The sequence below is a fragment of the Macrobrachium rosenbergii genome, chromosome 48 (genome assembly GCF_040412425.1).
Source record: "Macrobrachium rosenbergii isolate ZJJX-2024 chromosome 48, ASM4041242v1, whole genome shotgun sequence".
In the NCBI taxonomy this organism is placed as follows: Eukaryota; Metazoa; Arthropoda; class Malacostraca; order Decapoda; family Palaemonidae; genus Macrobrachium; species Macrobrachium rosenbergii.
The window spans coordinates 74205794-74219918 of record NC_089788.1 but is presented as its reverse complement, the minus strand read 5'-3'; the positions used below and the strand labels follow the sequence as shown (position 1 = coordinate 74219918).

The following is a 14125-nucleotide window of genomic DNA, read 5'->3' as shown; positions in this document are numbered from 1 at the left end:
AAAGTTTCATGGGCCTTGGCTCATGCAGCATTATACCGAGACCACCGAAAGATAGATCTATTTTCGGTGGCCTTGATTATACGCTGTACAGAAAACTCGATTGCGCCGAAGAAACTTCGGCGCATTTTTTACTTGTTCCTATTACATTCCACCAGCAGATCGACAGACAACTTTAACAAATAGACAAATCACGAAACGTCGAGTAATTAGCCTGCCAACTATAGACAAAATAATATTGGAACCGGTTCCTTTACAATTTAAAGATTTAAATCTTAGTAAGAATAAAAAAAAATAAAAAGTTAAAACCGTAATGAAAACCGGTTCCTTGAGTAGACATTGTATACCTCGACTTCCTGTTGAATCTTCTTGCATTTACATTTAAACGTCGTATTTTGATGAAAGTTATTCTGAGATCTCATCGAACAGACCTAAAAAATAAAGGTGGGGAGCTGGATGTTATTCATGTTCACTGAGTCCGAGGAATTTTTATCGGAATTTCACCACATTAAACTTCATAATACGTTAGAAAATGCAGCCAGCGGGCGATTTCGAGACATTTCCGCCGAACAAGGCGAGCAAGTGTTGGCAGATATCTCGGGAACAGCAACCAGATTCGATATCGAAATCTTCTCGTCTCCCCTATGAGCATTAGAAGCAAAGTGGCGGGTAACAACCGGACTAAGGTCACACATACACACACACACACACACACACACACACAGACGCACACACACACACACTGCGCATGTGTCGAATCTCATAATATTATTTCACTATTACTGTCATGAGGTCGTAGCTTGGGAGTTTCCTGGAATCGTTCTTCAATATTTTGACTTGAACATTAATTTGTTCGGGTGAGTTTCGAAGTGGCCCTACCCACAGGAGGGCCAAGGTCCACTTCATTTCAGGAACGGACAAACCGTAATTATAGAGTTAAAGGGGGTCGAGTAGTCGATACGTAAATGGGATCGAAACTAACAGATTGCATGGAGATATCTCGAAGAAGAAGAAGAAGAAGAAGAAGAAGAAGAAGCAGGAGAGAGACAGTGGGAGAGTCGAAGCAAACAAAAACCCGGCGGACAAAAACTGGATGCAAGCAAACATAAACAGCTCTCATGAAAGCAGGCAATAACCTGTGGGATGCATTGTTGGATGATTCATATTCTCCAAACTGTTTGCAGTATGTAGGTGGACCATAAAAGGGAAAGACGTGATTAAAAACGATTTCTTATTAAGATATTCAAAGAACCTTTCGGTGATACATAAAATGAGGAATATTTATTCGAAAACGGGGCTCCTGCAACCTAGTTGTTTTTGCTGTCTAAAACAGTGGTCCTTAACCTTTTTGTTACCACGCCCCCTCAAAGAGTTGGTCCGTCCCTCCACTATCCCCTTGCATCTATGAGTAAAATTCCCTCCCAAATTTAAAGGAAAATGAAAAAAGAGAAAGAGAAGGGTTGTTTTTATTCTTTTGGGAATGAATCATTGAGATACTTGACACCGCTTCTTAGCGACTCTTGTTAAGAGAATAACGAATATAATTAGAGAATTTTCAATTTTTCTCTAAGGCTCGCGCCACCCAGGTTGAGAACCACTGTTCTAAAACATTCGTCGGGCTTCTGTAGAGTATCATCTTTAATCTAATAATTTTGTTTTTCCTTTCTTACTTATAGCACATTTCTCAAACAAGAACTTAAATAATTACCTAAATAATCTCCCCATGCAAGTACATGTCTTAAGAAATCTCGTGTGAAGTTAATTACTAAGTCACTGTTGGCCAAAATAAAATATTCTTTTAATAACAATAGAACTGGAGAAGATTATATCTTGTTTTAAACAGGACACGTTTTATTAAACAATGCTCGACAACCTCATATGAAGTATGACACTTTAAGAATTCAGATTTGAATTGTTATGTTCACACTGATGATATCATAAATTATGCCGGCATTTACTGTGTTAATAATCTATTTTGATTAGTTACAGTTCGAGAGAGAGAGAGAGAGAGAGAGAGAGAGAGAGAGAGAGAGAGACTTCTAACGCTAGCTTAGAATATTTCTCCCTGTACATTTACATTGTTAATAACCATTTATGATTAGTTACAATTCGAGAGAGAGAGAGAGAGAGAGAGAGAGAGAGAGAGAGAGAGAGAGAGAGAGAGAGAGAGAGAGAGAACTTACCAACGCTAGCTTAGAATATTTCTCCCTGTGCATTTACATTGTTAATAACCTTTTATGATTAGTTACAGTTCGATAGAGAGAGAGAGAGAGAGAGAGAGAGAGAGAGAGAGAACTGACCAAAGCTTAGCTTTGAATATCTCTCTCTCCGTGGCCACACCCGAACACTTTTAACACGGCACTTCCTTCCATATTTGTCTGGTCGGCGTTAAATCACCCAAAATAAAAGAGCAAGAGCGGGTTCTTCCTGCATATGTGTTGTCAGATTTCTTACAACAGAGACCTTAACAATGAGCTGCTTACCCCAGCAATCTATTCAGGAACCCACGGACTTATTAATCCATAAATTTGCGAGCAACAACAATACGAGACGTAAATGCGTTTTCTGTTGCCATATTTAGACGCTGGAAATCAGACTGGACGTTTGAATTAATTACACTAAACGGAGGAAGGCAGTGGCTATTTCACACATTTTCGGTGAACGAAAATGAACGACGCTGGTTCTGAAATGAAGGCCGAATTTCCATTTTATCATTCTGTGACTGGAAATGTAGGGAAGCCGTCAGCTGGTTGTTTGGGGCCACTGACCTGACTTAGTATGGCTTGGCTAAGGGTGCCCAGGTTAGGACAGGTTATGATAAGTAACACCAGTATTGGGCACTATTTCAAGGGCTGTACTCATTCCAAAAACAACAGCCAAGCAGGTGACGAACCAGTGCTAGTTCCTTACCTGTATTATATTCTTTGTTACTTCAGATCTTTGTTTGTGTATGCAATGCGATGCATTACTACCATGAAACAATTCTCCTTGTATTTCAATAATTTACTTACAATTTTGTCTATTTATTTGCTAATTTGTTAATAGCTGATCTCCTCTTTTTGTACTTCCTATTATCTTCTGTTACATCTTTCGAATGAGTACCATATTCTTTGTTAAAAGTCAATGGTCTCTGTGAGCTTGTTCCGTATGAACAGGGTTCATCTTCTGAATAATAATAATAATAATAATAATAATAATAATAATAATAATAATAATAATAATAATAATAATAATAATAATAATAATAATAATATCACGGTATATTTCTGTTTCAGAGAATAATCAGCGTTAATGATTCAGTTCCAGGATACCGAAGCCAAGCTTTATAAGTTAAGAAGAGTAAGTTAACCAAAGATTTACTTTCAACAGCCTACGAAAGGTAACTTTACATTAGGTGGGTCAGAAGGCAGAAGAAATGGCGCGGAACATGCAAGGTCTAATATTAACTCAATTATCATTAATTCGTACCTAATTATTGCATAATTATCAACTAAAATGTTAAATTTACCGACCTCATTTCTAGCTGAAAAGGCATTAAGTAAAAGAGGCAAAATTACTTAGACAGGCAAAGGCAATTTTCCAAGGAAGATTAATGCTAGAAAAATATTCAAGTAACAAAATGAACATAATTATTAGCAATATAAAAGGCAATGCCTATGCTGGGGACGAGGTCACAAAGATGTTGTCTGCTTCTAGGACAAACAGGTGCGATGAGCACAGCTGAGCTGGGGTGTCGAGAGGAATTGGGCAGGTACCGGAGAGGACACCCGCTGTCACCGAGTGATTTGCAGGGCATTTAATACCCTTGCTCCAGCGCTGGAGAGCTTCAGTGGGTATTATATACCTGGCTGTTGCCTCTGCCACATAACTTTGTCAGGTAGAAGCAGAAATTATGTCATAACCATGAGGTGATTTCAAGCCGTCAGTAAGAAGTGATCCGGATGGGAACCTGCCCGAAGACTGAAATTTAGTTAATTTGTTAAAGAGACGGAACTGAAGAATTCCATAACAATGGCTAATTAATTAATTAATTATTCTATTGATTGATTGGCTGACTGATTGATTTATTTATTTATTTGTTATAAAATCCAATAGGGACGGAAGTAGGGCCATATATATCGCATTATTTTCATTCTGCATTTCCACAACAGGAAATTAACAAACCCATATATCTGCGTGAATTTTATCATCAATCAGCGCGGTTTGGTTTAGATTATTATCCATTAATAAGAGAATTATTTAGGTATGTATCGGCCCCGTCACCTTCTTGAACCTCTGCACTAAAGGTGAGCCTGACACATTATCTCTTTAAACCACCCATTGCCTGGGGGTACATCAGCGACCCAACCGACCCCATGACCTGTTTATGACCCCACATAATGAGCATTCTGACCCAACTTGGGGTCCCGACACCTGGTTTGGGAACCCCTGCTTTAAGCAACCACGTGAATTAGGTGTTTAATCGGTGATCCACTTACGAAACAGATTGTGGCTGATTCTTTTCAACAGCCAATATAGAAAATAATGCTTAACTTATCTGATTCGGTTATTTAGAGTCAATATTTTTTTAGAAGCTGAGCTAACTTTGTTACAGGTATTGGAGGAACAATGCATTTTTTTTTTCAAATAAACAGGTCTCAATTCCCTTTTACCACGCCCTGGTTCTTACGATTTCAAACAATGTACTTGAGGCAAATAACTCTCTGATGGCCCTTCTTAAGTTTACATTCTTTTGTAGGCATTATTTCATGCACTGCATCTTCCTGCTACTATATATATATATATATATATATATATATATATATATATATATATATATATATATATATATATTGTATATTCAATATATCTGTGTGTGTATATATATGTATATATATATATATATATATATATATATATATATATATATATATATATATATATATATGGGTAGGTGTGTGTGTGTGTGTGTGTGTGTGTGTGTGTGTGTATGTTTCCGTAACTTGAGCAGTGAAGTTCTGAAACAAATGTTTTTCGTCAAAATCACTCTTGTGAATTTATATTCTCTCTCTCTCTCTCTCTCTCTCTCCTCTCTCTCTCTCTCTCTCTCTCTCTCTCTCTCTCTCTCTCTCTCTTTTATATTAGGAACAATAATAATAATAATAATAATAATAATAATAATATAATAATAATAATAATATTTTGGTTAAAGTGCATATTCCAAAAGAACTGCTTCTTCTTTTATTGAATCATATGAAAGCAATCAGCTTAATAGGAAGGTCATTCTCAGTGATGTCTTATACAACATAATTCAATTTCTTTCATTTCGATAACCTAGAAAAATGAGCAGGTATTAACCAAGATAATAACGAAGTATTACCATCTACGTCACAATAAAAGCCTTAATAATTCCATTTTCTTTCGGGCCCTGTAAGAAACAGCGGAAGGTCAGAAAACGTTTTGAAATTGGGGCTTGAAAAACTGGTAAGAGATTCGTGGGAGGCACCCAGTTTACCTTGCCTTCGAGTATATATATCGAGAGGAAGAAGAGGATAACACAGTAATTCTTCTTGGTACTTCAGCAAGAACACAATGCATTCTAAGGTAACTAAACTCCCAGTGGTAATTAGTTTCCAGATGGAGAAAGAATCTTTCAAATGGTTTGGAATATTTATATCAAATGTAGGTTCTATTGATTCGACTTTAGCGGAAATGAAACTTGTAGAATTATTTTTGAAATCTATTATTCATCAAGAATTTCATGCTTGAAATATAGCCTTGATTATGAATCTTTCCCCAGGTCATCTTGGTCGTGTTGGGCATGGCTGCCCTGGTTGCAGCTGACAGCTTCGAGAGCTTCGAGAGATATTCCTATGCCCCACCTAGGCCAAGAGCAAGAGTGAGTAACTATGTGCTGTGGATTGGATTCAGTGTTTTATTCCAGTCGTCATCTGCATTTCCATGTCTTTTTCTTGATTTATGTATCTACATGAAATAATACCAATGAGTTTAATGCAGACTAATAATCTTACTTCCTTTCCAGTTCTCCTCAGGATCCGACGAGTCCTACGAGTCCAGCGAGGCTCGTTACAACTTCGACTGGGCCGTCAACCACCCACCCTCCGGCAACAACTTCGGACACCAGGAGCAACGTAACGGAGACCAGACTCAGGGATCCTACTTCGTCCACCTCCCCGACGGCCGCCTGCAGAGGGTCGCCTACCGCGTCGATGGTCGCGACGGATACGTCGCCGATGTGACTTACCAGGGAGAGGCTCGCTTCCCCGACTCATACGAATCTTTCGAGTCTCGCGAGTTCCCCAGGTATGCTCCCCCAAGGAGGTCCTACTTCGACTCCAACGAATCCAAGTGAAGACTTCTTGAGAATCTGCAATCTATGGAAGTCTCGAATGATACCTGACTCAGTATTTATTTTGTAACTTATCTGTAAATAAACCAGAAAGAGAATATCTGCTGCTTTCTTATACCCTGTCGTTTTTGTCATCATCGTTGGCATTTCATTGCAAAGAAAAAATCCTCCGTGCTATGAAGTCTTGAGTGTTTTGTTATAACCTGGAAAAAAATACTCCAAAGCGGGATGAAAATGTTTCATAAAGAACTTAGGTCAATGGAAATATTCATATTCATCCAGCATACAGTCATAATGAAGGTAGCCAAGTTGACTAAAATGTGTTACCAAATTGGGTAAAGTTTACTGTATGGTGATCGCCAAAACTGAATAATGAAAAAAACTGTTACTCACAGATAAAAAAAAAAACAGTCGTTCGTTGTGTCTAATAAGAAACTCATTTGCCAGTTCATAAAGCAATGGAAAACCTGTGAATTTCACTCTTATGATTTTTAGTCTCTTTATTTAAAAAATCTATGTAAATAGTCTGTACATCGTCTATGATTATATCCAGCGTTTAGTTGTTGTCATTGCTACATAATTATGATCAATCGTTTAAGAAGTATCTATAACATATATTTAATTCAAACGTTTTCTCTGAGTACTGTTCCTTTGGTTTGGTTTTAATATACTTTTTTCTGGCCTTCCTTGGTGGCTTATGATTACAACAATTACAAGAACAACGACAACAACAACAACATTATTATTATTATTATTATTATTATTATTATTATTATTATTATTATTATTATTATTATTATTATAACATTATTCTAACAGAACTTTATAAGCCATTTGCAGTTCCCTGACTTTACTTCGTGGATGGTAGCTTTACTGCATAAACAACAACTGAAAAAGTTAATATTAGAGTAATTGTTCACTCAAAATTTTTGTCGCTTTAGACAGACACGGACTTGAAAACGAGTACTAATAGCTGGATCGAATTTTGCAAGTGAAGACGGCACATTTGAAACTGATATGAAAATACGAAAAGATTAACTTGCCCTTCCTTAGTTAACTTTCATACTTTACAATATTATTTAAAGGATGCTTGCAATCATTAGAACTTTTTTTCAGGGGATGATCAATATGGACTTTTACAGAGTTCTGAAACTTGGTTTCGGAGATGGAAAAATAAAAGAGACAATTTTTGGAGTGGTCGTATTTCTCCAGTTTCTTGGAATGGAATGGAATATAGAGTATAGGCCAAAGGTCTAGCCTTGGATCCTATGAGGTCATTCAGCGCTGAAACGGAAATTGAGAGTAGAAAGGTCTGAAAGGTGTAACAGGAAGAAAATCTCGCAGTTGCATTAAGAAATAATTGTTAGGAGAGGGTGGATAACAAGATGGAGGAAAGAAAATATGAAAGGGGGTGCAGTAAACGGAATGAAAAGCTAATAATAATTATTATCAGTGATAATAGTTAGCTTTGTCGTCTTGGTATTGGTCATGACTGTCGTAGGCGATATATAATGAATAACGTTCCCAAAAGAAAAACTGTTGTTAGTTTTTTGTAAACGAAAACTATTGCGCCGGCTTTATCTGTCCGTCCGCACTTTATTCTGTCCGCATTTTTTCTGTCGCCCTCAGATCTTAAAAACTGCTGAGGCTAGAGGACTGCAAATTGCTGTGTTGATCATCCACCCTCCAATCGTCAAACATACCAAATTGCAGCCCTTTAGCCTCGGTAGTTTTTATTTTATTTAAGGTTAAAGTTAGCCATAATCGTGCTTCTGGCAACGATATGGGATAGGTCACCACCGGGCCGTGTTTAAAGTTCCATGGGCCGCGGCTCATACAGCATTATACCGAGACCACCGAAAGATAGATCTATTTTCGGTGGCCTTGGTTATACGCTGTGGCGGCTGTAGAGAAAAGTCGATTGCTCCGAAGAAACTTTGGCGCATTTTTTACTCGTTTACTAATGAAAAGCCATCGGTCATGACCACCTTAAGAATTCTGCACTACCTACACATTCTGGGATTTACTGAAACTGATTGGGAAATCAGACTGACTTAGACCCATTGCGGTAATAGCTTAATCAGGATCTATGAGGTTAGCAAGTGGGTAAATTCCAAACTTCGAAGAAATCAGTCATCCTGGTCAGATTTCCGATATGCTGAGTTTAGCCAGAACAGTTATTTATTTATTTATTAAACTTTTGAAATTTCTATGACACATTACGCCATCGTTTAGAACTTATTCAGCCTGAATGTTACTTAAAATAAAATTAAAATGGCTTTCTTTTCCAAAATACTATCAGCTCTAATGTTTGGTGTAGTTTTAGATTGATGAAACTACGATTTCTAATGTCAAACGTAAAAGGTCAATGACCTTGAATGACCTAAGATTTCGATATATAAGAAACGGGTCTTATCAAGTCTTCCGTCTGACAACGTGACCTTCAGGCGGATATTCAGCAACTGACATTCAAGAGTTTAATAGTTTGTTGTTCCTGCAGACACTCAGTGATACCCCTTTTGCGTTTCCTTTTTGGTTTTCAGAATGCCATCGACATACCATACCGTTGTCCCTCGATTTAGCCTGCCTGCATATTCTGGTCTACAGTCAAATTAGCACAGTGCTCTGATGGCGACAGGAAGACAGGTGTTGACACGTCCAAAGATTCTTTGACCCTAGTTGATTCTTCTTTCATTTCCCCTTTTATCCTGCCATATTCACCTCACTTAAGTCTCCTTTTATTTGTCCCTTTATCCTGCCTTATCACCAGGCAACAGGAGTTCAACGAGCAACTAAATGGCACTGGGTCTCCAGAAGTCTTCTTCTTCCAGAGGGATTGGTCAAGGATTTCTAAGCCTCTGATTTCGTTGCCTGTCTGGTCGACTTCTTCGTCACCTAAGGTCCGTTGCAACGACTTGTTTGACCAGGACCTTGACCTGATATTGAAAGGGATTTCCTAATTAGAGCATTAACAGGAAGAGGATGCCGCAGATCGAAGCTTGCTAAATGAGTGGAGTTCATTTGATTGATGTTTTGAATTTAATGGAGGTAATTCGATTGGTGTTTTGAATTTAATGGAATTAATTTGATTGATGTTTTGAATTTGATGGAGGTAATGGACGTAGATGGGAGTAATTTGTCTGGACAATAATGACTATAATAATGGCTGTGATTGAATTGGAATCATGGGGAATGCAAAACGGGTTAAACAGTTATCGTTAAAGCATTTTCAGTATTCTACCGGAAGTTAGGGATTTGCACCTAAATACTTCTTGTTAAAATTCTTTTGTGTAAGACTATATTACTTTCAGTATGATATAATACATGTGTATATATATATGTATATATATATATATATATATATATATATATATATATATATATATATATATATATTATATGTAAATATATCAATAGTATCTATGAGAGTGTACTTGAGCTTGTGGATAAGTAAAGAAAGAAAAAATAGAAAAGACGCACCAAGGAAAGTGATCTAATACGTAGCATCATCCAGCAAATGTAGGAGAGCAGTGTTCAACATCCATGATATAAGGTCAGTCTAATTAGATTTCATAATTGCAATTACAACATTGAAATCATCGTCCGTTTTCTGTTATCGTTGGAAGCCTGTCAAATCTTTTAGAATTTTATATAATTGCACACAAAAAGAACTCCTAATTCGTATTGCATACACTGATGTCATTTTTCCCATCATGTTATGCTCAAAAGTGGCTTGAGGTCACAGGACGTTTGGAAATTAGGCCACAAAAACTGGACTTAGAAGGGAAGGCGTTGCCCACCCGCCTCGTCTTTGTCAATTATATATAAAGCTGGCGAAGACGACAAAGTTGTGTACTCATCTTGAGGCTTCAGCGAGAACAAGATGCATTCTAAAGTAAGCTCAAATACTCCTCATTTTGAAGCATTACTGATATTGGAATAAAATAGTCTGAGAATCATGACAGTATCAGAGTGGAGACATTACTTTTAGTTTCACATTCTGCTTTCCTTGTTATTCTGATTTCTTGTGGTTCTTTTCGTAGGTTGCTTTGGTAGTGTTGGGTTTGGCTGCCCTTGTTGCAGCTGACAGCTTCGAGAGCTTCGAGAGATATTCCTACTCTCCACCTAGGCCTAGAGTAAGAGTAAGTAATTATGTGTTTTAGACTGTTTGTATTTATTATTTTAGTTTAATCTTCATATATGTACCTACATGAAATAACATACTAAGATATTAATGGGTTTAATAAAGACTAATAACCTTATATCCTTTCCAGTTCTCCTCTGGCTCCGACGAGTCCTACGAATCCAGCGAGGCTCGTTACAACTTCGACTGGGCCGTCAACCACCCACCCTCCGGCAACAACTTCGGACACCAGGAGCAACGCAACGGAGGCCAGACTCAGGGATCCTACTTCGTCCACCTCCCCGACGGCCGCCTGCAGAGGGCGCCTACGGCGTTGACGGCCGCGACGGATACATCGCCGAAGTGACTTACCAGGGAGAGGCTCGCTTCCCCGACTCATACGAGTCCTTCGAGTCCTTCGAGTCCCCCAGGTATGGTCCTCCAAGGAGGTCCTACTTCGACTCCAACGAATCCAAGTAAAGACTTTGTAGGAATCTGCAACATATGGAAATCTCGAATGATAACAGACTCAGTATTTATTTTGTAACTTATCTGTAAATAAATCAGAAAGAGAATATCTTCAGCTTTCCTTGTACCCTGTTGTTTTTGTCATGATCGTTTGCATTGCATTGCAAAGAAGAAATGAACCACACTATGCAGTTTCTGATGTTTTTTCTTATAGCCTGGAAACAATAATCCATAGTGGGATGGATAAATTTCATAAAGAGTTTAGGTTCCTGAAAATATTTCTTCAACATATCGAGATACAGAAGGTAGTCAAGTTTGCCAGAATCTGTCATCAAATAGGGAAAAGTTTACTGTGTCGTCATCGCCATAGTAAATTGCTGAAGAAGCTGTTACAGGAATAAAAAAAAAACTTGTTTTAGTGTGGCTAATAAGTAAATGATTCGTCAGTTAAAAATACAATGCAGACCCTGAGAGTTTTTATTCTTTCGATTTTTAACCCAGTTATTCATAGATTTGATGTAAATACTTTATTCATAGTTTGAGGTTATCTTCTATGATGGCTTGGTTTTGGATGTTGTCATAACTTTATAACCATAACACACACACACACATATATACATATATTATATGTGTGGGTGTGTATGTGTGTGTATTGAAATCAGATTTTTGTTATCTTTGTACTATTCCTTTGGACTCGGATGCGATATATATTCTTTGAGCTTTTATTGCTGGTTTATAATAATAATAATAATAATAATAATAATAATAATAATAATAATAATAATAATAATAATAATAATAATAATAATTATTAATATTATTATTATTATTATTATGTTATTATTATGCCAGTGGGTTTAAAATGGTGTTCACTGTTCTCTATCTTTCTTTTGTCTATGGAGTGATGAACGTTATTTTTCACTAATAATCTTTACCTTTTCAATAGAAGTGAATCTGAAAAAGAGATCCGAACAGCTGGATCTGTTTTTTGAAAACCAAGAGGCCGCGTCTGAACGAAAACACTTCCAACTTTCTTTTGAATGAAAAAATACGCAAAGAATGACTTGTCCCTTTCCTCGCAAACATTTATATGTTAAAATTAAACTTTTCAGCTTTTTCGCTGTCACGAAACTCCATTTTTCTTGGAACGTGAATATGGACTTTGTACATTTTAAAACGTTGTTTTGGTGGTGGAAATCAACGGGAAATTGTTTCGCTTGGTCGTCTTTTTCTACTTTCTCATGACATTAGGTCTCATTCGTCCGCTCAGTGTTTGAGTGTCAAGGCTAACTGGAATGATATCAGTGACAGCACTTAGCCCCCCGTAGGGGTGTTGCGCCGTCAGTGCACCTCGTGCGGTGCACTGTAGGCATTGCTAAGCATTGCTTAAGGTATTTTGCAGCGTGCCTTCGGCCTCTAGCTGAAACCCCTTTCGTTTTTTTACTGTACCTCCTTTCATATTTGCTTTCTTCCATCTTATTTTCCACCCTCTCCTAACAATTGATTCATAGTGTTACTGCAAGGTTTTCCTCCTGTTACGTCTTTCAAACCTTTTCCTGGCAATTTCCCTTCCAGCGCTGAATGACCTCATAGATCCAAGTGCTTGGCCTTTGGCCGAAATTCTATATTTAATTCGATAGCAGTTAGCTTTGCCATATGGTTTAACTCTTGGATTTAGAAGTCGTTATGTAATGAATTATATTCCCATGAGTTTTAAATTATGAAAAGCCATTAGTCACAACTCTCTAATTAAGTATTATGCATTACCCTTAAGATTCTACGTATCGGAGCTTCAGACCGACTTTAGACCAACTCAGGTAAGAGTTCAGTCAAAAGTAAGTAAGTGATCAGTTTCCAAATTTCTGACTGGCTGACTTTAATCAGGAAATTCATGATGTCCCGAGAATCCAATATTTTTTTTTATTCTAAGTTTTAATTTGAATTTTTTATTTCCTTTAGAAATTCCATTGACCCGTTACGTCATCGTTTAGAATGTCACCATTATGGAGTTATGTAAAATGAAATCAAAATGGAATCAAAATGGTTGAGAAGGGTGAAATTAAATTTTCTAATATTAAACGGAAGAGGTCGATGACCTTGAATGTTTCGTCAGCACAATGATCTCGGGGAAGGGACCATGGCCTCTTCTGTGGGTCGTCCTTCTCGCCTCGAACCCTTTTGGGGTCCGAAAAAGGAACCAAAAGCTTCGATGGGGCTGTGAGCGGATATCTGACCCTGGCCAAGTCTTTGATGCATCTTAATTGACTGTAATCAGACTCTCGTCTCAAAAGATCGCCTGTAGAGGGCTAGTCAAAAACTGCTATTTCAATATTGTTATAGTTTGATTTTCCCGTTAATACTCGCTGATATCTTTTCCATATTTCCCCTTTTTGCTTCTCAAAATTACATCGACATACCATACCGTTGTCCCTCGATTTAGCCTTCCTGCATATTCTGGTCTACAGTCAAATTAGCACAGTGCTCTGAAGGCGTCAGGAAGACAGATATTTACACGTCCAAAGATTCATTTATCCTAATTGATTCTTCTTTCATTTCCCCTTTTATCCTGCCATATTCACCTCACTTAAGTCTCCTTTTATTTGTCCCTTTATCCTGCCTTATCACCAGGCAACTGGAGTTCAGCGAGCAACTAAATGGCACTGGGTCTCCAGAAGTCTTCTTCTTCCAGAGGGTTTGGTCAAGGATTTCAGAGCCTCCGATTTCGTTGCCTGTCTGGTCGACTTCTTCGTCACCTACGGTCCGTTGCAACGACTTGTTTGACCAGGACCTTGACCTGATAATGAAAGATATTTCCTAATTAGAGCATTAGCAGGAAGAGGATGCCGCAGATCTACGATTGCTAAATAAGTGGAGTTAATTTGATTGATGTTTTGAATTTGATGGAGGTTATTTGATTGATCCTTTGAATTTGATGGAGGTAATGTACGTAGGTGTGAGTAATTTGTCTGGACAATAATGACTATAAAATGTCTGTGATTGAATTGGAATCGTGGGGAATGCAAAACGGGGTAAACAGTTATCCTTAAAGCATTTTCAGTAATTTACTGGAAGTTAGAGATTTACATCTAAATACTTCTTGTTAAAATTCTTTTGTGTAAGAATATATTGCTTTCAGTATGATATAATACATATATATATATATATATATATATATATATATATATATA

At 37.4% G+C, this 14125-nt stretch overlaps 2 protein-coding genes and 1 pseudogene across 4 annotated transcripts in view; all 3 read left to right on the top strand.

Annotated features, from left to right (window-relative positions):
• Positions 1-14125, top strand: part of LOC136831560 (pro-resilin-like) — a 367651-nt gene that overhangs the window by 140419 nt on the left and 213107 nt on the right. The window lies entirely within an intron of this gene.
• On the top strand, positions 5553-6438 carry LOC136831774 (pro-resilin-like). The gene is made up of 3 exons (XM_067092396.1): positions 5553-5580; positions 5777-5875; positions 6020-6438. The coding sequence occupies exons 1-3, from the start codon at positions 5569-5571 to the stop codon at positions 6347-6349; spliced, it is 441 nt and encodes a 146-aa protein (XP_066948497.1). The 5' UTR covers positions 5553-5568; the 3' UTR covers positions 6350-6438.
• Positions 10212-11005, top strand: LOC136831773 (uncharacterized; annotated as a pseudogene).

Bases quoted from the DNA above. Each gene is read 5' to 3' on its own strand.
- LOC136831774 (XM_067092396.1), top strand. The intron at 5,876-6,019 runs GTGAGTAACTAT...CTTCCTTTCCAG, and splicing joins CACCTAGGCCAAGAGCAAGA to TTCTCCTCAGGATCCGACGA.